Source organism: Mobula birostris, chromosome 12 (genome assembly GCF_030028105.1).
Source record: "Mobula birostris isolate sMobBir1 chromosome 12, sMobBir1.hap1, whole genome shotgun sequence".
Lineage (NCBI taxonomy): Eukaryota > Metazoa > Chordata > Chondrichthyes > Myliobatiformes > Myliobatidae > Mobula > Mobula birostris.
The window spans coordinates 4,219,475-4,246,736 of NC_092381.1; the positions used below are offsets into that span (position 1 = coordinate 4,219,475).

Below are 27,262 nucleotides of genomic sequence, written 5' to 3' on the forward strand. Positions count from 1 at the left end.
TTATCTTTCCAAGTTCAAGAAATGTTGAAGTGATTTGGGAAGCGGCAGTGAGGATATCCCACTGGGCAGCTTGCTGTTGACTAGTAGGTGTCTTCTAATGGATATTCTGCAGAGTTGGAGGAGCTCACAGGGCTCTTGATATCTTCCCACGGGTATGTAATCCAACCAGTTAGAAATGAGAGGTTTCCCTCCATTACCGATTTGTGCCTGAAAACAGAAGTTACAAGGAAAGTGCATGTTTACAAGTAACAAGGTGGGAGGAGGTACAGGCCAGGTAGCCATGAGAGTCAGCGGGTTTGTATTAGATGTCAGTAGATAAAGTCTCCAGAGATAGAAACAGAGAGATTGAGAAAGGAGAGGGAGGTGTCAGAAATGCATCAGGTAAATTTGAGGGCAGTGTGGAAGTTGGAGGTAAAGTGGATGAAGTTGATGAGTTCAGCATGGGTGTAGGAAGCAGCACCAATGCATTTGTCAATGTAGCGTAGGAAAAGTGCGGGATGGTCACCAGTGTAAGTTTGGAACGTAGACTGTTCCATGTAACTGACAAACAGGTAGGCTTAGCTGGGACCCACGCGAGTACCCGTGGCTACACTTTTTGTTTGAAGGAAGTGGGAGGAGCCAAAGGAGAATATATTTTGAGTGAGCAGACATCCCACCCTGCAAAAACTCATTTCAGGGAGGTAGCACCATCAATTTGTGGGAGACTTCCGGGAGGCGTGGGATGTCTGCAATAGAGTAGCTCCTTAGCAGCTGGCCAGCTAGTTTAAATAACATTAGCTATGCTAATGAACGAATGACACCTGTTAAACTCACCTCAACATGTCTTTTACAGTCTTAACCCACCATGGGCAATAGAAAAGTCACTGTTGCAAACAGTGCAGTGAGCAACACTGTCATTATTTTGATCCCTATTAGGCAGGGGTACACTTTAGTGTAGTCTGGGGTGACGTATGTTTTATATTTTTTTGGAACACTCTGCCATGGTGTGCTCTTGCTCGCTCTCTCTCTCTCTCGTGGTCACTTGCGCGCTCTCAAGCACTCTGGCTTTCTCTCTTGCTCGCTCTCCATCTCTCGCTCGCGCGCTCTCATTTGCTTGCCTTCGCTCTCGCTCTCTCGTGCACGCTGTCTATCGTGGTCGCCCTTGCGCTCTCTCTTGCTTTTCTCTCGCTCGCTCTCAAAAAAATTGATTTCCGTGATATTGTTTATAATTTGCGGGCATCAGGGAGCCACTATTAATATGCGGGAGACTCCCGGAAGTTCCGGGAGAGGTGGGATGTCTGAGTGAGGACAAGTTCCACTAGGCGGAGGAGGGGAAGTGGTTGGGTCTGCTGTCCAGAAAGAAATGGAGAGCTTGGAGGCCTTCCTAGTGGGGGATGGAAGTGTATAGGGACTGGACATCCAGAGTAAAAATTAGATGATGGGGGCCAGGGAACATGAAATTATTGAAAAGATTCAGAGCATGTCATGGATGTAGGTAGGAAGGGACTGAACTAGGGGGGATAAAACCGAGTCGAGGATTGCAGGTATGATTTCAGCGGGGCAGGAACATGCTGAAAGAGCGAGTATCTGGACAAGCGGGTTTGTGGTTCTTGGGTGGAAGGTAGAAATGGAAGGTGTGAGTGTGGGGAGGTTGGTGGCAGTGGATGGGAGAACCCCAGGGCCAATAAGGTTGGTGATGGTCCTCACTGTGGAAGGCACGAGCAGTGTACCAAATGGTGAAGGGTGAGAAGTGAGTGCAGTTACTATTACAAGGGAGAAGGTGCTCAAAAAGCTGAAAGACCCAAGGATACACGAGTCTCCCAGACCAGATAAACTGCACCCTAGGGTTCTGAAAGAGGTAGTGGTACAGATTGTGGAGGCATTAGTAATGATCTTTCAAAAATCATTGGACTCTGGCATGGTGCCAGAGAACTGGAAAATTACAAATGTCACTCCACTCTTTAAGAAAAGAGGAAAGTAGCAGAAATGAAATTATAATCCAGTCAGCCTGACTTAGTGGTTGGGAAGACGTTGGAGTCAGTTGTTGAGGATGAGATTATGGAGTACTTGGTGACACATAACAAGATAGGACAAAGTCATCATGGTTTCCTTAAGGGAAAATCTTGTCTGAGGAACCTGTTGGAATTCTTTGAGGAGATTACAGTGGGATAGATAAAGGGGATGAAGTGGATGTTGTATACTTCGACTTTCAGATGGCCTTTGACAAGGTGCCACACATGAGTCTGCTTACAAAGTTAAGAGCTTATTACAGGAAAGTTACTGGCATGGTTAGAGCATTGGCTGGTTGATAGGAGGCAGTGAGTGGGAATAAAAGGATCCTTTTCTGGTTGGCTGCCAGTGACTAGTGGTCTTCCGCAGGAGTCAATGATGGGACCGCTTCTTTTTATGCTGTATATCAATCATTTAGATGATGGAATAGATTGCTTTGTTGCCAAGTTTGCAGATGACATGAAGATTGGTGGAGGGGCAGGTAGTGTTGAGGAAACCTGGGCTGCAGAAGGACTTAGACAGATTAGGTGATATAGGTAGACAAGGTGTGTAATGCTTGAAGAGAGATTTCAGGGAGCTACGTTTAAAGCTGAGAAACAGGACCTCCAATGTAGTAATTTCTGGATTGCTGGTTGTGCCATGTGCCAGTGAGGGCAGGTGAATGCGTGGTCGAGGAACTGGTGCAAGGGACAGGGGTTCAGATTTATGGATCATTGGGATCTCTTCTGGGGAAAGAATGATCTATACAAAAGGGATGGGTTACACCTGAACCCGAGGAGGTCTAATATCCTTGTGAGCAGGTTGGCTAGAGTTGTTTGGGTGGGTTTAAAGTAATTTGGCACCAGGAGCAGGATTGATAGTGCTGAAGATGAGGTAGTGGTTTGATGTGTAGTGAGACTCCTAGCAAGGAGAGACTAATGACAGGGCAAAATTGCAGTCAACAGTCAGAGTTACTACGTAAAAGGCGAACAAGCTTGAAGAGGGCAAATACAGGATTGATGGTGTTCTATTTGAATGCGCGCAGTAAACGGGATAAGGTGGATAAACTTGCAACACAGTTACAGATTGGCATGTATGATATTATAGGCATCAATGAATCATGGCTGAAAGAAGAATCATGGCTGAAAAAATAAAATCAAATTATTAGAAAGGTGATGTAGGGTTGGAAGGTGTTGAATCGTTGTGGTTAGAGGTAAGAAACCGCAAGGGTAAAAGCTCCCTGATGGGAGTGGTATACAGATCACAAAACAGTAGTAGGATGTTGTCTACAAATTACAACGGGAGATAGAAATTGCATGCCAGAAGGGCACTGTTACAATTGTCATGGGGGATTTCAATATTCAGCTAAATTGGGAAAATCTGGTTGGTGCTGGATTCCAAGAGGTGGAATTTCTAGAGTGCCTACCAGATAGCTTTTTTAGAGCAGCTCATGGTTGAGTCCACTAGGGGATCAGCTATTCTGGATTGGGTGTTGTGCAATGAACCGGAAGTGATTAGAGAGCTTAAGGTAAAAGAACCCCTAGGGGAAAATGATCATAATATGATCAAATTCACCCTGATTTTGAGAAGGAGAAGCTAAAGTAAAGGGAATTACGGAGGCATGGGAGAGGAGTTGTCCAGAATTGATTGCAAAAGAATAGTGGCAGAGACGATAGCAAAGCAGCAATGGCTGGAATTTCGGAAAGGAATTCGGAAGGCACAGGATATATACATCCCAAAGAGGAAGAAGTATTCTGTTGGAAAGATCACACAGCCATGGCTAACGAGAAGTCACAGCCAACAAAAAAGAAAAAGAGAGGGCATATAATACAGTAAAAATGAATGGGAAGTTAGGGGATTGGGAAGCTTTTAAATACCAACAAAAGGCTGCTAGAAAAGTCATTAAGAAGATAAAAATGGAATATGAAAGTAAGCTAGCCAATAATTTTAAAGAGGATACCAACAGTTTCTTCAGATACATAAAGTGTAAAAGAGAGGTGAGAGTAAATATCAGTCTGCTGGAAAACAATGCTGAAGAGGTGGTAATGGGGAACAAGGAAATTGCGGATGAACTGAATAAGTATATTTCATCAGTCTTCATTGTGGAAGACGCTAGCAGTATGGTGGAAGTTCCAGGTGTCAGGGTCATGAAGCGTGCGAAATTAGCATTACCAGCCAGAAGGTTCTTCAGAAACTGTAAGGTCTGAAAGTAGATAAGTCACATGGACCAGATGGTGTACACTCCAGGGTTCTGAAAGAGGTGGCTGAAGAGATTGTGGAGCCATCAGTAATGAACTTTTAAGAATCACTAGATTCTGAACAGTTCTGTAAGACTGGAAAATTGCAAATGTCACTCCACTATTCAAGAAGGGAGAGAGGCAGAAGAAAGAAACTGTAGGCCAGTTAGTCTGACCTCAGTGATTGGGAAGATGTTGGAGCCAATTGCTAAAGATGTGGTTTCAGCGTACTTGGAGGCATATGATAAAATAGGCCGTAGTCAGCATGGTTTCCTCAAGGGAATATCTGCCCTGACAAATCTGTTGAAATTATTTGAAGAAATAACAAGCAGGATAGACAAAAGAGAATTGGTTGATGTTGACTACTTGTATTTTCAGAAGGCCTTTGACAAAGTACCATACAAGAGGCAGTTTAACAAGCTATGAGCCTATAGTATTACAGGAAAGATTCTAGCATGGATAAAGCAGTTGCTGATTGGCAGGAGGCAAAGAGTGGGAATAAAGGGATCCTTTTCTGGCTGGTTGCTGGTGACTAGTGGTGTTCCGCATGGGTCTATGTTGGGACCAATTCTTTTTATGTTATATGTCAATGATTTGGACGATGGAATTGATGGCTTTGTTACAAAGTTGTAGACAATACAAAGATTGGTGGAGGGGCAGGTAATTTTGGGCAAAGAAATCACAGATGGAATACAGTGTCCAGAATTATGTGGTAATGCACTTTGGTAGAAGAAATGAAAGGGCTGACTATTTTCTAAATGAAGAGAAAATACAAAAATCGAGGTGCAAAGGGACTTGGAAGTCCTTGTGTAGGATTCCCTAAAGATTAATTTGCAAGTTGAGACTGTGGTGAGGAAGGCAAATGCGATGTTAACAGTTATTCCAAGAGGACTAGAACATAAAAGCAAGAATGTAATGTTAAGACTTTATGAAGAACTGGTGAGGCTTCACTTGGAGTATTGTGAGCAATTTTGGGTCCCTTATCTGAGAAAGGGTGTGCTGGAACTGGAGAGGGTTCAAAGAAGGTTCACGAAAATGATTGCAGGATTGAATGGATTGTCATATGAAGAGTGTTCGATGGCTCTGGGCTTGTATTTATTGGAATTCAGAAGAATGAGGGGTGACCTAATTGAAATCTATCAAATGGTGAAACGCCTTGACAGAGTGGATGTGGAGAAGATGTTTCTTATGGTGGGAGAGTTTAAGACCAGAGAACACACACTCAGAACAGAGTGGCATCCTTCTAGAATGGAGATGAGGAAGAATTTCTTTAGCCAAGTGATGAATCTGTGGAATTTGTTGTCACAGGAAGCTGTGGAGACCAAGTATTTATGTATATTTAAGGCAGAGGTTGATTGGTCAGGGCGTGAAGGGATATGGGGGTGGGGTTGGAGGCAGGAAATTGGGATCAGCCATGATGAAATGGCAGAGCAGAGTCAGTGGGTCAAATAGCCCAATTCTGCCCCTGTATCTTATGGCCTTGTATCTACACTCTCACCACTCTCTATGTAAAAATCTTACCTCTGACACATAAACCCCCCTATACTTCCCTCCAATCACCTTAAAATTATGCCCCCTTGTATTAGCTATTTCCAACCTTGTAAAAAAAAATTCTGGGTGTACTCTCAAACTATACCTACATCTTTCCATAGATTAAACAGCCAAACTGCCATTAGACAGTGTGACATGTTTCCCTCGGTGCTTAAAAACCAGCAAATGCTTCCTAAGGAGGAGGTGCTGAAGGTGGGAAATCTCTTTAAAGATATATAACAGGTGAATCATATTATTTACTTTCTGCAGGAATTGAGTCTTTAAGCTCCACACTTTCTCCCCTGCACCTTTGAAAGACACTCCATGAATCCCTGGGCAATTTAATTTCCTCTGATTTACATCTAGGAATTAGGCATTCCCTGGGTACAAAGAGTGAACAGTCAGGTTTATAATAACTTGTACTTGCTGTAACTTGCCTATAACATCATAAAATATGTTTCACAGGAACATATTTCAAATGAAACTTGACACTGAAGCCAATGTTGGGTAAGGAACATAGAACAGTACAGCATGAGAATGGGCTCTTCATAGTTATGCCAAACTATTAAACTAATTATGCCTAATTAAGATAATCCTTATTCCTGCACATGATTGTCCCTTCATTCTCTACATCATCATGTAGATAATTAGCTATATTTGTCACATCTACATTGAAACATGCAGTGAAATATGTCGTTTGCATCAAATCAAATCAGCGAGGATTGTGCTGAACAACCTGCAAGTATCACCATTCTTCTGGTGACAACATAACATGCTCACGTCTCACTAACCCTAACCTGTACATCTTTGGAATTTGGAGCACCCAGAGGACGCAGTCCCTCCACACATTGAGACTTCTCCACGCAGTCACAGGGAGAACGTACAAATTCCTTACGCACAGTGGTGGGAATTGAACCCCAATCTGTGTAAGTGTGACAAATAAATCTAAACTCCATCACTGACAAGATAGTGGCACTCATAGATGCACCCGCCACTCTGGCTCTAACCAATGGTGAAATTTCTTGTCCTATTTGTCTTTTCTATGACCGAGAAACATGGCTGAACACTAAGGTATTATTTTTGTGAATCTCCTTCGAACCCTCTCCAGTGTCAGCACGTGCTTTCTACGATAAGGGGCTCAAACCTGCTCACAATTCTCTAAGTGAGGCCTCACCAGTTCTTTATAAAGTTTCAGCATTATATCTTGCTTTTATATTCTAGTTCTCTTGAAATGAAGTGCTAACATTGAATTTACCTTCCTCACCAGAGACTCAACTTGCAAATTAACCTTTAGGGAATCCTACACGAGGACTCCCAAGTCCTTTTGCGCCTCAGGTTTTATGGATTTTCTTTCTATTTGGAAAATAGTCAGTCTTTTCATTTCTTCTTCGAAAGTGCATGACCATACACTTCCGGACAGAGTATTCCATCTGTCATTTCTTTGCCCATTCCCCTAAACTGTCTAATTCCTTCTGTAGCCTCCCTACTTCCACAAAACTACCTATCTTCATATCATCTGGAAACTTTTCAACAAAGCCATCCAAATCATTGACATATACGTAAAAAGTATTGGTTGCAACACCGAACCCTGTGGAACACCACTAGTCACTGGCAGCCAACCAGCCAGAAAAGGCTCCCTTTATTCCCCTTCTTTGCCTCCTGCCAATCAGCCACTGCTTTATCCATGCTAGAATATTTTCTGTAAAACTATGGGCTCATAGCTTGTTAAGCAGCCTCACTTCTGGCACCTTGTCAAAGGCCTTCTAAAAATCCAAGTGCACATCATCAACTGATTTTCCTTTGTCTATCTTGGTTGTTACTTCTTCAAAGAATTCCAACAGATTTGTCCTGCAAGATTTTTCCTTGAGGAAATGCTGAGTATGGCCTAGTTTATCATGTGCATCCTAGTACCCTGAGACCTCATCTTTAACAATCGACTCCAACATCTTCCTACCCACTGAGGTCAAACTAACTGGCCCATAGTTTCCTTTCTTTTGCCTTTCTCCCTTTTTTGTAGATTGGACTGGTTTAACTGTAATGGACTATTTGATCTTTCTTTTTCTGGAACTGTTAGTTAAAGTTGAAATTTGGTAAATACACTTTCCTTATAATTTTATAAAGAATCTGTCACCCTGGGCTACCAATAACTGTAAATGGGCAGTATTTACACAGCATTTGCTCAAATCAAGGTTTCTTTAATTGAAACATTATGACATTCCTGTTTGGTTGAATCCAAAATCATACTGACCCGAGATGTATTGTTTATGAAAGGTGGCCTCACTGCTGAGTCATGTGACTGTTAGCAGAGTTAGCTAATGAGGCAAGTCTATATACAAGCCCCAGTGAGGGGGTTGTATTTGATGGGTGCCCGTTTGAGTTTCAGGAATGCTGTTTAAGGATTTATTAAGTGGTTTATTTGTGTGCTTAAGCTAGTGTTTAAACTAGTGTTGGTGGAAAGTGAGGTGTGTCATAAATAAGGTTCTTTAGCTTTAGTGCGACTCGAAAAAGATATCCATAAGTAATATTTGTGTTCTGAGTGGAGTGGATGTCTGACTTCCCAATGAACTGCTACTGAGAGTGCTGAGTTCTTAAAAGTGTTATCATACACTGGGAGTGTTCCCTGGAGTCCAGCTCACACCCAATGGAGAAGAAGAATATGAGACTTGGGTGGAGCAGACATCTCAGTTACTGGATGAGTGGCAGTGCTCAGAAAAAATGAGAAAAACAGACTGGTAGAGAGTTTAAAGGGTCCAGTGGCTGATATAGTGACGTTCCTAAAGGCAGAAAACTCATTCACCATGTCAGCTAATTACTTGCAAGCTCTAGAAGATGCTTTTGGCATTGCTGAAAATGCAGCCGATCTTAGGCACAAATCCCAGGAGGAAGGAGAGAAATTGCTGGAGGAAGGAGAAGGGAACGCTGTCACATGACGTGATTGCTCTACGAATTCAAATTGACCCGCAAGATGTGCCCTGCACTATCTTTTACTGAGTTACTCAGAGAAGTTAAGAGAGAAGGAAAACATAATTGAGCTTCGGAATATTTCCAAAAGCCAAGTAGTGTCTTCAATGATAGCCTCTGCTGCCAGGGAGATAGAGCTTTTGAGGAATGAGGTGAAAAACCTTCGAGTTGAGCTGAATCGATGGATGTCTGCTAATGTTTCAGCTAAATGTGACACGTCTGTTGGGAAACCCAACCCACCTATAGGAGTTAAGATGCAGAGAAGTGCTGTTGAAAAGGGTCTCTTGAGTAGAGAGGCAACCTGTATTTTCTGTTACAATTGTGGGCACATAGCCAAGTGCTTAAGGCATTGGACTAGCGACCTGAAGGTCGTGAGTTCCAGCCCCAGCTGAGGCACCGTGTTGTGTCCTTGAGCAAGGTACTTAATCACACATTGCTCTGCAACGACACTCGCACCAAGTTGTATGGGTCCTAATGCCCTTCCCTTGGGCAACATTGGTGTCGTGGAGAAGGGAGACTTGCAGCATGGGCAACTGCTGGCCTTCCGTACAACCTTGCCCAGGCCTGCGCCCTGGAAAGTGAAGACTTTCCAGGCACAGATCCATGGTCTTTGCAAGACTAACGGATGCCTACCCATGGAGAAAATGGACATTTCAAGCAAGACTGTGAGGGAGAGGAAAATCTTCAAAAAGTAAGTCAGCGGTTAATCAAACAGAGAAAAGAGGCAAAATTACAGAGGGATCCAGTAAAGGAATGGGCTGGTGAGGATACGTTCCAATCAGTGTATCGAGGGAAATAGTAAAGTGCAAAACACTATTCCTTAAAGTTTAGAGAGACCAAACTCTGACGTATTCATATGGATTGAAAGTGTTCATGCGAGAGTCATACTTGACACAGGTCCTCAAGTTACTTTGCTTTATAGATTCCTTTTAGAACTGGTATTTAATGTGGTTACCATTGATGCCACTCAGTGCCCTTGGGATTTGGTGGCTTAATATTGATGAGTACTCGTACAGTAGTTACTTGTTGAAACTGGAGTTTTTGGAAGCAGATGTTGGTAGTAATGGAGACTACTGTCAATGGTGTTGGTCTGCCTGGATGTAGTTGAAAAGGATGAAGCTTTCATTCTTGTGGGAACAAATACTGCCATTGTGAGAAGACTTGTGGGAGTATGCAACGAGAGAAATGGAGAGAACCTTTTGAAAACCTTGTCCATTCACCCTGTATTCAGAGCTGCTTTTGAGGAGGTCCAAGTTCATCCTAAGCAGGATGATGAGCAGAACGAGGAACTGTGTGGTACACCAAGTCTAACCTGTCATAGAAACATAGAAAACCTACGCACAATACAGGCACTTCGGCCCACAATGACATGCCAAACATGTACTTATTTTAGAAATTACCTAGGGTTACCCATAGCCCTCTATTTTTCTAAGCTTCATGTACCTGTCCAGGAGTCTCTTGAAACTTCCTATCGTATCCACATCCACCACCATTACTGGCAGCCCATTGCATGCACTCAGCACCCTCTGTGTAAAAAAAACTTGCCCCTGACATCTCCTCTGTACCTACTTCCAAGCACCTTAAAAATGTGCCCTCTTGTGTTAGCTATTTCAGCCCTGGGAAAAAGCCTTTGACTTTCCAGTTGATCAATGCCTCTCATCACCTCTCATCCTCTGTTGCTCCAAGCAAAAAGGCCAAGTTCACTCGACCTATTCTCATAGGGCATGCTCCCCAATCCAGGCAACATCCTTGTAAATCTTCTCTGCACCCTTTCTATAGTTTCCACATCCTTCCTGTAGTGATGTGACCAGAACTGAGCACAGTACTCCAAATGGGGTCTGACCAGGGTCCTGTACAGCTGTAACATTACCTCTCGGCTCTTAAACTCAATCCCATGATTGATGAAGGCCAATGCACTGTATGCCTTCTTAACCACACAGTCTAGCTGCACAGCAGCTTTGAGTGTCCTATGGACTCAGACCCCAAATTCCTTTGATCCTCTGCGCTGCCAAGAGTCTTAACATTAATACTATATTCTGCCATCAGATTTGACTTACCAAAATGAACCACCTCCCACTTATCTGGGTTGAACTCCATCTGCCACTTCACAGCCCAGTTTTGCATCCTATCAATGTCCTGCTGTAACCTCTGACAGCCTTTTACACTATCCACAACACCCCCAACCTTTGTGTCATCATGAAATTTACTAACCATCCCTCCACTTCCTCATCCAGATCATTGAAAAAAATCACGAAAAGAAGGGGTCCCAGAACAGATCTCTGAGGCACACCACTGGTCACTAACCTCCATGCAGAATATGACCCATCAGCAACCACTCTTTGTCTTCTGTGGGCAAGCCAATTCTGGATCCACAATGTAAGGTCCCCTCGGATTCCATGCCTCCTTACTTTCTCAATAAGCCTTGCATGGGATACCTTATCAAATGCCTTGCTGTAATCTATATACACTACATCTACTGCTATACCTTCATCAACGTGTTTAGTCACATCCTCAAAAAATTCAATCAGGCTCGTAAGGCACAACCTGCCTTTGACAAAGCCATGCTGACTATTCCCAATCATATTATACCTCTCCAAATGTTCATAAATCCTGCCTCTCAGGATCTTCTCCATCAACTTACCAACCACTGAAGTAAGACTCATTGGTCTATAATTTCCTGGGCTATCTCCACTCCCTTTCATGAATAATGGAACAACATCTGCAACCCTTCAATCCTCCGGAACCTCCCCCATCCCCATTGATGACGTAAAGGTCATTGCCAGAGGCTCAGCAATCTGCTCCCTCACCTCCCACAGTAGCCTGGGGTATATCTCCTCCAGTCCCGGTGACTTATCCACTTGAAGCTTTCCAAAAGCTCCAGCACATCCTCTTTCTTAACGTCCATGTGCTCAAGCTTTTCAGTCTGCAGTAAGTCATCCCTACAATTGCCAAGGTCCTTTTCTGTACTGAATACTGAAGCAAAGCATTCATTAAGTACCTCAGCTATCTCCTCCGGTTCCATACACACTTTTCCACTGTCACACTTGATTGGTCCTATCCTCTCACGTCTCATCCTCTTGCTATTCACATATTTGTAGATTGCCTTGGGGGTTTTCCTTAATCCTGCTCGCCAAGGCTTTCTCATGGCCCCTTCTGGCTGTTCTAATTTCATTCTTAAACTCCTTCCTGCTAGCCTTATAATCTTTTAGATCTCTATCATTACCCAGTTTTTTGAACCTTTCGTAAGCTTTTCTTTCCTTCTTGACTAAATTTTCAACAGCCTGTGTACACCACGGTTCCTGTACCCTACCACCCTTTCCGTCTCTTTTGAACGTACCTATGCAGAACACCACACAGATATCCCCTGAACATTTGCCACATTTCTTCCAAACGTTTCCTTGAGAATATTTGTTTCCAATTTATGCTTCCAAGCTCCTGCCTGATAGCCTCATATTTCCCCTTATTCCAATTAAATGCTTTCCTAACTTGTCTGTTCCTATCCCTCCAATTCTATGGTAAAGGAAATAGAATTATGATCACTATCTCCAAAATGCTCTCCCACTGAGAGACCTGACACCTGACCAGGTTCATTTCCCAATACAAGACCAAGAACAGCCTCTCCTCTTGTAGCCTTATCTACATAAGGCTATCAAGCGTGTATCAAGCTTCAAATTCCTTGGTGTCCACATTTCCGAGGATCTCACCTGGTCCCTGAACTCCTCCATCCTGATCAAAAAGGCGCAACAGCACCTTTATTTCCTGCAGAGCATCAAGAAAGCTCACCTCTGTCCCAGGATACTGACGGACTTTTACCACTGTACCATTGAGAGCATACTCACCAACTGCATCTCAATGTGGTATGGCAATTGTCTTGTATCGTATCGCAAAGCAATCCAGCATGTGGTGAAAACTGCCCAGCGGATTATCGGCACCTAATTGCCCATCATTGAGAATATCTACCATAAACGCTGCCTGGGCAGGGTGAAAAGTATTATCAAGGATGCATCTCACCCTAACCCTGGACTTTTTACTCTCCTCCCATCTGGTAGGTGCTACAGGAGCCTCCGGTCCCACAACAGTAGGCACAGGAAGAGCTTCTTCCCTGAGGCTGTGACCCTGCTGAACCTCACAACCTCAGCGCTAAGGAGTATTGCACCCATATTGTATTGTCTCAGTACGTTTATATTTGTGTGCTGTAGCACTTACTTTTTATCTGCAGTTATTTTGTAAATAACACTATTCTTTGCATTTCTGGTCAGATGCTAACTGCATTTCATTGGCTTTGTATCTGTACTCGGCACAATGACAATAAAATTAAATCTAATCTAATCTAATATTGTGTCAGGAAACTTTACTGAACACACCTAACAAACTCCACCCCATCTAACCCCCTTGCTCTAGGAAGATGCCAATCAATATTTGGGAAATTAAAATCTCCCACCACAACAACCCTGATATGATTACACCTTTCCAGAATCTGTTTCCCTATCTGCTCCTCACTGTCCCTGTTACTACTGGAAGATCTATAAAAAACACCCAGTAGTTATTGACCCTTCCTGTTCCTAACTTCCACCCTCAGAGATTCAGTAGACAATCCCTCCATGACTTCCTCCTTTTCTGCAGCCATGACACTATCTCTGATCAACAGTACCACGCCACCACATCTTTTGCCTCCCTCCCTGTCCTTTCTGAAACATCTAAAGCCTGACACTAAGTGACCATTCCTGCCCCTGATCCATCCAAGTCTCTGTAATGGCCACAACATCATAGCTCCAAGTACAGTACTGATCCACTCTCTAAGCTCATACGCTTTGTTCATGATGCTTATTGTATTAAAATTGACACATCTCAAACCATCAATCTGAGTGCATCCCTTCTCTATCACCTGCCTATTCTCCCTCTCACACTGCCTAGAATCTTCCTCTATTTGTGAGACTTCCTCCGTCTCATCATGTTACATCCTGGAAGAGTGGCTAAGGTGACAAGAACCCCCAAATTCGCCAGAATGCCCAATGCCTCGGCCATCCAGGTGGATGCTCCTGATGATCAGGAAGAAGAGTGATGCTTACCTGCAGCAATGCTGGTGAGATCTAAACTGCAGAACTCTTCAGCTGTCAACGCAAACAGGATGACAGTGATTGTCAGGAACATTCTGGAAGAGATGTTACCCTCAGGTGCGTAATTCTAATTGCCCATCTTTTCCCTGTGACAGTCTAATTTAATGGGTAAAACAGAAGAGAAACAGTCTCCTGGATCGAGGAAGTTGACCTCAAAGTCATTCACATTCGGTGACTCACTGATACCCAAGGAATGGAAAAGGAGATTAACTGAGAAAATGTTGGAACGTGAAGATATCTTTTTTACTGACGGGTTTGACGTCGGTTGCACCAAGAGTACTTGCTACACTATTAGGGTGACAGAGGACACATTTTTCTGAAAGAGGTCTCGCTGGTTAGCACCAGCAGAGGTTGAAGATGGCCCTTGTGGCTAAAGGGATCGGGAGTATTGGGGGAAGGCTGGTACAGGGCTCTGAGTTGGATGATCAGCCATGATCATACTGAATGGCGGTGCAGGCTCGAAGGGCTGAATGGCCTACTCCTGTACCTATTTTCTATGTTTCTGTGTTTCTAAGATGTTCTGGAGCACCTGCTTAAAGTGAAGGAAGTTAAGTTCAGTCATGTGATGGGGGGCCTAAGCTGCCGGAAAGTATGAGTGATAGTCAGGGGTAGGCATCCTTTAGTAGCCTCAAGAAGTGAAGTGCCTGAGGCTGAAGAAGCTGATGATGAGATAAGAAGGTCTCGAAGTCAGAAAAGACTGTTTCACCTATCCCAATAGTGAAATACGTTACTTCCATTTACAAATGTTTTCGGGGTCCTGAAATCATGAAATTATTTTCAAAACTGTGTCATTAATAATGGTTTAATAAGACCCAAAATCATGAGGACGTGACTATTTTTGGTGGGGGAAAGAGTGTAATACCCTGCTTAAGATTTCTGCTGCCTAGCTGTGAGGTAGTTTATATTAGCAGTTTTCTGTAAAAGCAGTGTGCCATGATGGAAAGTGTGCTTTGGCTTTGGCTAAGATAAGGACCAATGTTGTCCAATTTAGGAATGTGAATCAGCCAATCAGGATTGTGGGATGTGAGAGAAGGTTCTAGAGACCTGTGGGGAAGAGTTTTCTGAAGGTCGGTAGTCTGGTTTGGGTCCTTTTGGCGGGAGATGTGAAGCGGGGCACAAAGGAAGATGTTGCAGAATGCCGTTGTGAGGAGAGTCCCCGTTGCAAGAAGTGCTTTGTGCAGATGAATGGCTCCAAGGAGGAAAGGCCAATACTGAGAGAGCAGTTCGTTTGAGATGGTTTTCAAGGGGAGTTCGGTATGTGGTGGATGCTTTCATGAAGACTGTGGGTCCACTCCAGTATGAACTCCAACGTTATGTGCACGTTGGACTGGTTTAATTGTAATGGGCCCTTTTAGTTTTTTTTTTGTAACTTTGTTAAAGTTGAAATTTGGTAAATATAACGGCAACAATACAGTTCCCAATCTCCTCATTCACAGGAAGAAAAAAGACAGTGACAATTAGCAACACATCCCAAACCTGGCTCCCCCAGAAAAAGGCAGTGACCCAACTCCTCACTTGCAAAAAAAGAACAGCAACGGTACCATCAAATACCCCAGCCCCCCCATGGACACACAAAGAACTCACTGATCACCCACCCGCTGATTGCTCACAAGAAAGAAAACACTGAAAAACTGAAGGAGACCGATATAAAGCACAGTCCAACCACATAAATCTCAGAACATCAAACCATCCTTCCTTGACTCAGAACTCAGCCTCGTCTGAACGGTGGCCTCAGTTGGGAGCAATCTCTGACCCTCTGACCTCTGTTGGCAGCTATCACTGACCCTCTGACCTCCATTGGGAGTGATCACTGACCGGGTCTGAGCACCGTCGTCCCAGTGGTCTCCATCTGGAGCGATTGCTGACCGGGTCCAAATGCGGTTGCCCCAACAGCTTCCGCCTGGAGCAATCACTGACCGGGTCTGAATGCTGCCGTCCCAGCGGCCTATGTCTGGAGTGATCACTGGCAGGGCCTGAATGCTGCTGTCCCAGCGGCCTATGTCTGGAGTGATCACTGACAGGGCCTGAATGCTGCTGTCCCAGCGGCCTACGTCTGGAACGATCACTGACAGGGTCTGAATGCTGCTGTCCCAGCGGCCTATGTCTGGAACGATCACTGACAGGGCCTGAATGCTGCTGTCCCAGCAGCCTACGTCTGGAACGATCACTGACAGGGCCTGAATGCTGCTGTCCCAGCGGCCTACGTCTGGAACGATCACTGACCGGGTCTGAATGCTGCTGTCCCAGCGGCCTATGTCTGGAGTGATCACTGGAGGGTCTGCATGCTGCTGTCCCAGCGGCCTACGTCTGGAACGATCACTGACAGGGTCTGAATGCTGCTGTCCCAGCGGCCTATGTCTGGAACGATCACTGACAGGGTCTGAATGCTGCTGTCCCAGCGGCCTATGTCTGGACTGATCACTGACCGGGTCTGAATGCTGCCATCCCAGCGGCCTACGTCTGGAGTGATCACTGACCGGGTCTGCATGCTGCTGTCCCAGCGGCCTATGTCTGGATCGATCACTGACCGGGTCTGAATGCCATCATCCTGACAGCCTCCATCAGGAGAGTTTGTTGACTGGGTCCGAACGCCTTCATCTCAATGCTTCAATCTTCCTTGTCACTCCGAGATGGAGTAATTCATGACCTCACCTCATTTTCCCAGGAATCAGCTTGCGTTCTCAGTCCTTTTTCAGGTTCTCATCTCTGATCTCTGTGAGGCAGCTCCCCGGACATAGCCGTGCTGGATCCTTCGATAAAGATCCAAACTGGTACATCACATTCACCAACAGGTTCCGTAACACAAACAATACAAAAAGAACAACCAGAAGGCATAGAAAAAGTGAAATAATTTAAAAATTTGCTATCTGGAAGATGTCACCTGAGGAATAATTTGCTGTTGCCATCTTGACTTTCTATATAATTTAATGCTGGTGTACGATCTGTCATTTCTGGACTACTGATGACTGTGTATGGGCAGTATTTTCACAGCATTCGCTCAAATTGGGGCTTCTTTAACCCTTTCATTCCCAGAGTTATTCTTTTGAACCTCCTCTTGACCCACTCTAACACCAGCACATCTTTTCTCAGAAAGAGTTCAAAACTGCTCACAATACTTTCAACTGCAATTTGACCAAAGTGTTACAAAGCCCCAGCATTACATCCTTGCTTTTATATTTTAATCTTCTTGAATTGAATGCTAACATTGCACTTACTTTTCTCACCACCAACTCAACCTGCAAGTTAACCTCTAGGGAATCCTGCATGAGGACTCCCAGGTCTCTTTGCACTAATGATTTTTGAATTTTCTCCCCATTTAGAAATAGTTTACACTTTTATTCCTTTTACAAACACTTCCCTGCACTATTTTTCTTTATCTGCCAATTCTCTGCCCATTCTTCCAATCTGTCTCAGTCCTTTCGCATATTCCCTGTTTCCTTAACACTACCTGCCTGTGCCTGTGCAAACTTGGCCACAAAGTCAAAAATTCTGTCATCGAAATCATTGACATATAATGTGAAAAGAAGTGGTCCTGACACTAACCCCTGCGAAACACCACTGGCAGCTAACCAGAATAAACTCCCTTTACTCCCACTCTTTGCCTCCTGCCAGTCAGCCAACCTTCTTTCTATGCAAGTAGCTTTCCTGTAATAACATGGGGTCTTGTTCAGAAGCCTCATGCGTGGCACTTTGTCAAAGGCCTTCCAAAAATCCAAGTGAACAACATCCACTGACTCATTGTCTAGAGCTGGGGCAAAGGGCCTTTTTCTGTGCTGTATAACTCTATGACAGAAACGAAAAAGCAAAATAATCACAGTGATCACAGTGCTCTGTGAGAGACTAATGTGATGAGAGAGTGTGGGATTATGAAAACAAGGCTGAGAACTGCTCCAATGTTACAGGTTGCTGTCAGATGAACCGCATTGGCTCAGAAGTTAATCACCTGGGTGCAAATAGAGAAGGAAGAATTAGAATAAAGTGGAGGTTTTGAAGCACAAGGTTGTTGCACCGCTTAAAATAATTCATATAGTAAGCACATCTTTGATCATCTTGCACAGCTGAAGGGTGAACCTACCTTAATCTTCGTGATATGTATGCAACGCATCACTCTAATGCATAAAACAAGACATTGTTTTGCCTCCTCTACTTTTTCTGTGTACTGAAGATCGTTGCCTTTTGCAACAGGTATTGGATAGAAGAGGATGATGAGGACTGTGGACATGGGTCTGTGCTCCCTCTCAAGTATCCCATACTGTAGTAAAGTCTTCAGAATGCCTGACTGTCTGCGTTGAGCTACATAGTGTAAGGGGGTCACACCTCTCAGTGGTTTTGGATTGTACACTGGTGTGAAGGATCTGAAATGCAAACAGAGAATATAACAATAAACACAAGAGATTTTGCAGATGCTTCAAATCCAGAGCAGCACACACAAAATGCAGAGGAACTAAGCAGGTCAGGTAGTATCAATCGATGCTTCAGATAATGAAGGCCTAGATAGAGTGGATGTGAAGAGGATATTTCCTGTAGTGGGGAACTGTAGGACTAGAGAGCCCAGCCTCAGAATAGAAGGACATCCATTTAGAACAGAGGTGAGGAGGAATTCCTTTCGCCAAAGGGTGTTGAATCTGTGAAATTCATTGCCACAGAAGGCTGTGTAGGCCAAGTCATTGAGTATATTTAAAGATGAGGTTAATAGGTTCTTGATTAATCATAGCTCAAAGGTTACAGGAAGAAGTCAGGAGAATGGAGTTGAGAGAGATAATAAATCAGTCTTGATGGAATGGCAGAGCAGACTCGATGGGTGAAATAGCCTGATTCTGCTGTTATGTATTATTGTTGACTTTTCGGGCTGGATCCCTTCATTGGGACTCATCAAGTCTTGGCCCAAAATATCAACCCTTTATTTCTTTTCATAGATGCTGCCTGACCAGCTGGGTTTAACCAGCATTTTGTATAGGGAATCCAGAAACCTAATCAGTCACATCAAAAGTAGCCTCTGAGCTAAGAGATTATTTCATCATATTTAAATGGTGCACTCTATTTTAATGTGCAAGCCCTAAGAGAACAAAATCACAAATTACTATTGTTTTAGACCATTAAATATGGTGATGATGGTGCCTGATATTTTCTTCTAAAGTTATGTTCTGTTTAATATGCCCTAAAGGAGAGTTCCTTTGAATCAGATTTTGTTTCCTTAGTCATAGCCAATTGACCATGAATTTCCAGTATGTGATAACGGTTCACATTTCTGTAAAGTGCAGTAACAGCTGAGAGACAGCTCGTTAATTCTGTTAAGCTCATTCCCCCACAGCCCACATCCCTTCATTGTTTGCCACTGAAAGTTTTATCCAATTCACTTTAAAAAGGACAGTTGCAACTCCATAACATGCAGTGCTTTCAAAATCACAGTAATTTGAAAACTTTTTAATGTAAGACCATAAAACATTGGAGCAGAATTAGTCCATTTGGCCTAACGAGTTTATTCTGCCATTCTAACATGACTGATTAATTATCCCTATGAACTCCATTCTCCTGCCTTCTCCCCATAACCTTTGACACCCTGACTAATTAGAAACCTACTAACTTCTGTTTTAAATATACCCAATGATCGACTGGTCCTTTTGAAGAACATTTGAAGTCCATGACTTCCTTTTTCTTTCTCCTCTGACCGTACAGCACTCCAGGGTACTACCCTTCCAACAGTGTGACCCTCAGTACTGCCCTTCCTACAGTGTGGCCCTCACTCAGTTACGCTCGTCCCGCAGCATGACCCTCCCACAGTATGACTCCCCCTTGGTATTGCCTGTCCCACAGTGTAACCTCCCTCAGTACTGCTCCCCCCAACAGTGTGACCAGAAGATGAAGGAGCAGATTTAGGCCATCGAGTCTGCTCTGCCATTTCATCATGGCTGATCCATTCTTTCTCTCAACCCCAATGTCCTGCCTTCTCCCAGTATCTATTCATGCCTTGACTAGTGAAGAATCTATCTGCCTTAAATATACCCAATGTTTTGCCAAGTACTGTCAATCCCACAGTGTGACCCTGCCTCAGTACTGTCCCTCCATCAGCACTAGCTCAGAATTGCCTTCCTACCAGCAGTGTATACCTGACACAGTACTGCCCTTCTCAGTATTGTGAGGTAACAGATGGCATTAAGCGGTATCTCATAGTAATAATCATATAAAGACAAGCCATAGATGGGGCAAAATGTGATGTGGGACATGCTGAGGGCATACTGGAGGACCTCTGCAGGTCAGGCAGCATCTATGGAGAGAAACGAACAGGATGCTTTGGGCTGGGACCTTTCATCAGGACTGTTACAGGTCCATTTAACATACTCTAAGATCAATCAATCAATTCCTTCCCACATAGCTCTCCACTTTTCTTTCATCCATGTGTCTATCAAAGAGCCTCTTAAATGTCCCTAATGTATCTGTCTCTACCATCACCCCGGCAGCAGATTCCACTCACCTCCCACTCTCTGTGTAAAAAAAACTACACTGACATTCCCCCCCCTATACTTTCCTAAGATCACCTTAGAGTTATGCACTCTTATATTAGCCATTTTCCACCTGGGAGTAGGACTCCGGATGTCCACTTAATCTACAGGAGGAATTCTATCCCTTTCATAGAACTTCCAACACAGAACAGAGAATGGTACAGCACAGTACGGGCACTTCAGCCTATGATGTTCTGCCAATCTGTTAACCTACTCCAACATCAATGTAACGCTGCCCTCCTACATACAGTACTTCTCAAACTGGAAGTCAAAGCAAAAAGCTTCCTTCTCAGCTGCAGAATAAACTGTGGACCCACTCTCCCATGTCGGAGTCTTCAGGTGGGTTTTTCATTACATTGATTGGACTCTCAAAGAAACGGCCGGAATGCGTCATTATTTTTGTATGTCCCAGATTACGAGATTTTGAGCGCCACGTTAACACTGCCGTTAGCGTGACACTATTATGTTCGACTCGTCGCAGTTAAATTTCGGCGCTGTCTGTGAAAGGCTTGTACGCCTTCCCCATGACTGTGTGGGTTTCCTCCCAAAGTCCAAAAATGTAACTTTAGATGGTCATTGTAAATTGTCCTGCATTTAGGCTAGGTTCAGTGGGTGGGTTGCTGAATAATGTGCCTCGTTGGGCCAGAAGGCCTGTACTTCTAAAATAAAAATAACCGATTTTCCAACAGCAACTCACCTTAGGGTATGAAACACAAACAAACAGCCTAGGGATTTTAAGTACATTACATCAAATTGCATTATGGGAGGGAGGTTATTAATGACATGGTAAAACAAAATATTGTTACATTCCTCATGGTATCTTGTGACTGTCTTAGGATGATGTAATGGTCTTGCGGAGGTCACATGATGTAATTTTCCCACCAGTGAGGTCACATGATGACCTGTTCTCACCAGGTATATAAGGGTAGACCCCTGGTGACGCAGTGAGTTTCAGTTTAAGTTGTCAGTCAGATACTCCGCAAATGCTATGTATTTGTCCCATGACACAGTTTAGTTTTAGAACGGAGTTTTACTTTCTATTGTAAGGTACAGAAGTGTTTGGCCGGCAGTTTCAACAATAGCTGCCAGCTTTGTTGGTGTACCTTTTCAGTAGTATTGGAGAGTGAGGACATAACTAAGGTACGGATCCTGAAGCAGTCTAGTAAAGCCGATATCGTTCAGCAGTATTGGAGCGGATCGACCATTATTGAATTTTCATTCAAGAAAGAGTGACCTGCATGAAATAACCTCTGCTAAAGCAGAAAAGGTTGTGCAGTGTGTATTCTACAGAGGAAAAGGTCAGTTCCTTTAAACCGTTTTACTTCCGTTGTCGTGAATCCTGCGGACAAGGCAGGTTCCGGCTGGGATCAACAGCAACGTCAAGTCTTCGAGGAATTCTTTACTTCAGGAAAGTCCCTCCTAATTGACTGCATAAATCTCTTGGACTTTCAAATTTACCATTCTAAGAACTGTGTTCCAATTTACCACTTTAATACTGTGTTCACATTTACCGCTAGTACTGAGTTTGGCGATTTGTTAAGTGGCCGCATAGCAGTTTACTTCCGGTTAAGGTTTTCATTTGTTTATCTTCTTACTAATATTGAGCAGAGTTTAATAAATGTTTGTTTATAAAACCTGACTCATTTCTATATTCATTGTTGCCAGTCACGTGACAATATAGAATTAAAATAAAAAACCTGGCTGAAAACAGATTGTTGAAGGAAGTGGTGGCTGTGGCTAGTAATTTATGCCTCTGTCAGGAGGCTGAATATCCACATTGGAAAGCCCAACAGAACAGTGTTGGCTATCATGTAGCTGGTTTTGAGTGAGTGCTCTTTGTGGAAACATGGCACTATAAGCAAACATGACTAAACAAGCAGTACATAGAAGCTTCAGCAAACACTCTCAGTTAAGGGTGGCCAAGTAGTGTCGCAGTTAGTGTAATATTACTGCTGTGCCAGCTCTAAGATCAGGGTTCGAGCCCTGCCACCACCTGTAAGGGCTTTGTACGTTCTTGAATCTGTGTGGGGTTTCCTCAAGTGCTCCAGTTTCTTCCCACATTTTCCCAGCCGTATGAGTTAGGTTCAGTGAGTTGTGGCCATCCTGTGTTGGTGCTGGAAACATGGTGACACTTGCAGTTGCCGCCAGCACATCCTCGGACTGTGTTGGTCATTAACACAAATGATGCATTTCACTGTATGTTCCCGTTGCCATTTCTCGTCCTTATCTACCACCCCACGAACCTCTGCATCCAGCCCAAAACTCTCTACAACTTCCACCATCCTGCCACTAACCATACCTTTCCCTTCCCCCTGCTGTCCACTTTCCGCAGGGATCGCTCTATCCTTGACTACCCTGTCCACTCATCCATTCCCACTGAGCTCCTTCCTGGCACTTATCCCTACAACTGTGACAGGTGCCACAACTGACGCATCACCTCCTCCCTCTGCACCATTCAGGGTCCCAAATAGTCCTTCCAGGTGAGGTGACACTTCACCTCTAAATCTCTCAGCCTTATCTACTGCATTCAGTGCCCCGAGTGCAACTTCCTCTACATTGGTGAGACACGATATAGATTGGGCAACTGCGTCGTTGACCTTATTCATTCCATCCGCCACAATAGGCATAATTTCACAGTGGCCAACCATTTCAATTTGACTTCCCATTCCCATTCCAACATGTCTGCCCATGGCCTCCTGTAATGTCACATTGAGGCTACACTCAGGTTGGCAAAGCAACATTTTAGATTCCAGCTGGGTAGGCTCCGACCTGATGCACGAACATCGATTTCTTTAACTTCTGGTAATTACTTCCCCCTTTCCCTTCTCCATTCTGTACTTTGTCTCCCCTTTCACCCCTTCTCTTCTCACCTGTCTCTTACCTTCCTCTCGTGCCTCTCCTCCTTTCCTTTCCTTCTGCAGCCCTTTGCCTTTTTCACCTATCACCTCCCAGCCTCTTACTTCATTGCCCTGCCATGGGAATATTACAATATCAGGATATTGTAATATATCGAGTATTGACAATATTACGGCATAGGCAGGAAGAGGGATGAGGTCCTGAAGTGTGAGTTTCGGGAATTAGGCAGAAGGCTGAAGAACAGGACCTCAAGGGTGACGTTCTCAGGATTGCTGCCAGTGCTACGTGACAGTGATGGTAAGAATTGGAGGAGATGGCAGTTGAATGCATGGCTGAGGAGTTGGTGCAGGGAGCAGAGTTTTAGATTTTTAGATCATTGGGATCTTTTCTGGGGAAGGTGAGACCTGTACAGATTGGATGGGTTGCACCTGAACTCGAGGGGGAGTAATATCCTTGCAGGTAGGTTTGCTAGCATGGTTCGGGAGGGTTTAAACTAATTTACGGGGGGGATGGGACCCAGAGCGATAGAGCAGTGAAAGAAGTGCATGGAGTAAAGCCAGATCTAACATATAGAGAGGCTTTGAGGAAAGAGAAGCAGAATAAACGGTGTAAAGATAGTAAGGTAGAAGGGCTGAAATGTGTGTACCTCAATGCAAGAAGCATCAGGAACAAAGGTGATGAACTGAGAGCTTGGATACATACATGGAATTATGATGTAGTGGCCATTACAGAGACTTGGCTGACACCAGGGCAAGAATGGATTCTCAATATTCCTGGATTTCAGTACTTTAAAAGGGATAGAGAGGGCGGAAAAAGGGGAGGAGGGGTGGCATTACTGGTCAGGGATACTATTACAGCTACAGAAAGAGTGGGTAATGTAGCAGGATCCTCTTTTGAGTCAATATGGGTGGAAGTCAGGAACAGGAAGGGAGCAGTTACTCTACTGGGGGTATTCTATAGGCCCCCTGGTAGCAGCAGAGATACAGAGGGGCAGACTGGGAGGCAGATTTTGGAAAGGTGCAAAAATAACAGGGTTGTTATCATGGGTGACATTAACTTCCCTAATATTGATTGGCACCTGATTAGTTCCAAGGGTTTAGATGGGGCAGAGTTTGTTAAGTGTGTCCAGGATGGAGTCCTGTCACAGTATGTGGACAGGCCAACCAGGGGGAATGCCATACTAGATCTAGTACTAGGTAATGAACCGGGTTAGGTCACAGGTCTCTCAGTGGGTGAGCATCTGGGGGACAGTGACCACCGCTCCCTGGCCTTTATAATTATCATGGTAAAGGATAGAATCAAAGAGGACAGGAAAATTTTTAATTGGAGAAAGGCAAATTATGAGGCTATAAGGCTAGAACTTGCGGGTGTGAATTGGGATGATGTTTTTGCAGGGAAATGTACTATGGACATGTGGTCGATGTTTAGAGATCTCTTGCAGCATGTTAGGGATAAATTTGTCCGGTGAGGAAGATAAAGAATGGTAGGGTGCAGGAACCATGGGTGACAAGTGAGGTGGAAAATCTAGTCAGGTGGAAGAAGGCAGCATACATGAGGTTTAGGAAGCAAGGATCAGATGGGTCTATTGAGGAATATAGGGAAGCAAGAAAGGAGCTTAAGAAGGGGCTGAGGAGAGCAAGAAGGGGGCATGAGAAGGCCTTGATGAGTAGGGTAAAGGAAAACCCCAAGGCATTCTTCAATTATGTGAAGAAAAAAAGGATGACAGGAGTGAAGGTAGGACCGATTAGAGATAAAGGTGGGAAGATGTGCCTGGGGGCTGTGGAAGTGAGCGAGGTCCTCAATGAATACTTCTCTTCGGTATTCACCAATGAGAGGGAACTTGATGATGGTGAGGACAATATGAGTGAGGTTGATGTTCTGGAGCATGCTGATATTAAGGGAGAGGAGGTGTTGGAGTTGTTAAAATACATTAGGACAGATAAGTCCCCGGGGCCTGACGGAATATTCCCCAGGCTGCTCCACGAGGCGAGAGAAGAGATAGCTGAGCCTCTGGCTAGGATCTTTATGTCCTCGTTGTCCACGGGAATGGTACTGGAGGATTGGAGGGAGGTGAATGTTGTTCCCTTGTTCAAAAAAGGTAGTAGGGATAGTTCAGGTAGTTATAGACCAGTGAACCTTACGTCTGTGGTGGGAAAGCTGTTGGAAAAGATTCTTAGAGATAGGATCTATAGGCATTTAGAGAATCATGGTCTGATCAGGGACAGTTAGCATGGCTTTGTGAAGGGCAGATCATGTCTAACAAGCCAGATAGAGTTCTTTGAGGAGGTGACCAGGCATATAGATGAGGGTAGTGCAGCGGATGTGATCTATATGGATTTTAGTAAGGCATTTGACAAGGTTCCACACGGTAGGCTTCTTCAGAAAGTTAGAAGGCATGGGATCCAGGGAAGTTTGGCCAGGTGGATTCAGAATTGGCTTGCCTGCAGAAGGCAGAGGGTCGTGGTGGAGGGAGTACATTCAGATTGGAGGATTGTGACTAGCGGTGTCCCACAAGGATCTGTTCTGGGACCTCTACTTTTCGTGATTTTTATTAACGACCTGGATGTGGGGGTAGAAGGGTGGGCTGGCAAGTTTGCAGACGACACAAAGGTTGGTGGTGTTGTAGATGGTGTAGAGGATTGTCAAGGATTGCAGAGAGACATTGATAGGATGCAGAAGTGGGCTGAGAAGTAGCAGATGGAGTTCAACCCGGAGAAGTGTGAGGTGGTACACTTTGGAAGGACAAACTCCAAGGCAGAGTACAAAGTAAATGGCAGGATACTTGGTAGTGTGGAGGAGCAGAGGATCTCGGGGTACATGTCCACAGATCCCTGAAAGTTGCCTCACAGGTGGATAGGGTAGTTAAGAAAGCTTATGGGGTGTTAGCTTTCATAAGTCGAGGGATAGAGTTTAAGAGTCGCGATGTAATGATGCAGCTCTATAAAACTCTGGTTAGGCCACAGTTGGAGTACTGTGTCCAGTTCTGGTCACCTCACTATATGAAGGATGTGGAAGCATTGGAAAGGGTACAGAGGAGATTTACCAGGATGCTGCCTGGTTTAGAAAGTATGCATTATGATCAGAGATTAAGGAAGCTAGGGCTTTACTCTTTGGAGAGAAGGAGGATGAGAGGAGACATGATAGAGGTGTGCAAGATAATAAGAGGAATAGATAGAGTGAATAGCCGGCGCCTCTTCCCCAGGGCACCACTGCTCAATACAAGAGGACATAGCTTTAAGGTAAGGGGTGGAAAGTTCAAGGGGGATATTAGAGGAAGGTTTTTTACTCAGAGAGTGGTTGGTGCGTGGAATGCACTGCCTGAGTCAGTGGTGGAGGCAGATACACTAGTGAAGTTTAAGAGACTACTAGACAGGTATATGGAGGAATCTAAGGTGGGGGCTTATATGGGAGGCAGGGTTTGAGGGTCGGCACAACATTGTGGGCCGAAGGGCCTGTACTGTGCTGTACTATTCTATGTAGAAAGGCAGTTTATATCTGTTATAGTGAGAGAGCACTGCACTGTTGTTGACCCAGTTTTTATGAAGTTTTGGGTAACCCGAGGTCATTTCTAAGGTAAGGACATGTTCAGCAAAGCTTTGCGGGCCAAAGGTTTGTGCTGTGGGTTTTCTATGTTACTAAACCTGGCCCTTAGTTATCTTAAAATAGTCCAGTGAATTACCTGCAGATTAGTGCCAAGTAGTTGTTGCTGTCTTCCAGATAGCTGATGGTCCTCTCCAGCAGTTTGTGCACGAGTGGTATACTGGCCCTACGGGCGAACAGCCAGTAGAGGATGGTGTTGATGCAGATGTCCGTGTACTCCTGATAGAACACAGAGCACCTTTTGTTACTGGTCCTGTGGATGAATGCAATATAATCGGAGAGGAGGGAATCAAATCCCAGGGTGTCAATATGCCGGAGGACCCGTGACAGTGAATAGTAAACGAGTGGCTCCCACTGGTGATACACTGGATCTAGTATCCTTCTGGCTGCCACTTTCTCCAGAAGCTCCCCAAACAGAGATGGTGGTGTGTCCAGTTCTTTAGAGCACCTCTCAGTTTTGTTAGCCATGCCCTCAGGACAACTGCAGAAAGTA

At 44.3% G+C, this 27,262-nt stretch overlaps 1 protein-coding gene across 1 annotated transcript; it reads right to left on the reverse strand.

The window, feature by feature from the left end:
- On the reverse strand, positions 1-27,237 carry LOC140206425 (ankyrin repeat and SOCS box protein 17-like). Its single transcript, XM_072274793.1, has 3 exons — positions 26,849-27,237; positions 17,889-18,168; positions 1-207 (listed from the first exon to the last, which is right to left on the reverse strand). The coding sequence occupies exons 1-3, from the start codon at positions 27,235-27,237 to the stop codon at positions 1-3; spliced, it is 876 nt and encodes a 291-aa protein (XP_072130894.1).
- Between the last annotated feature and the right edge of the window lie 25 nt (positions 27,238-27,262).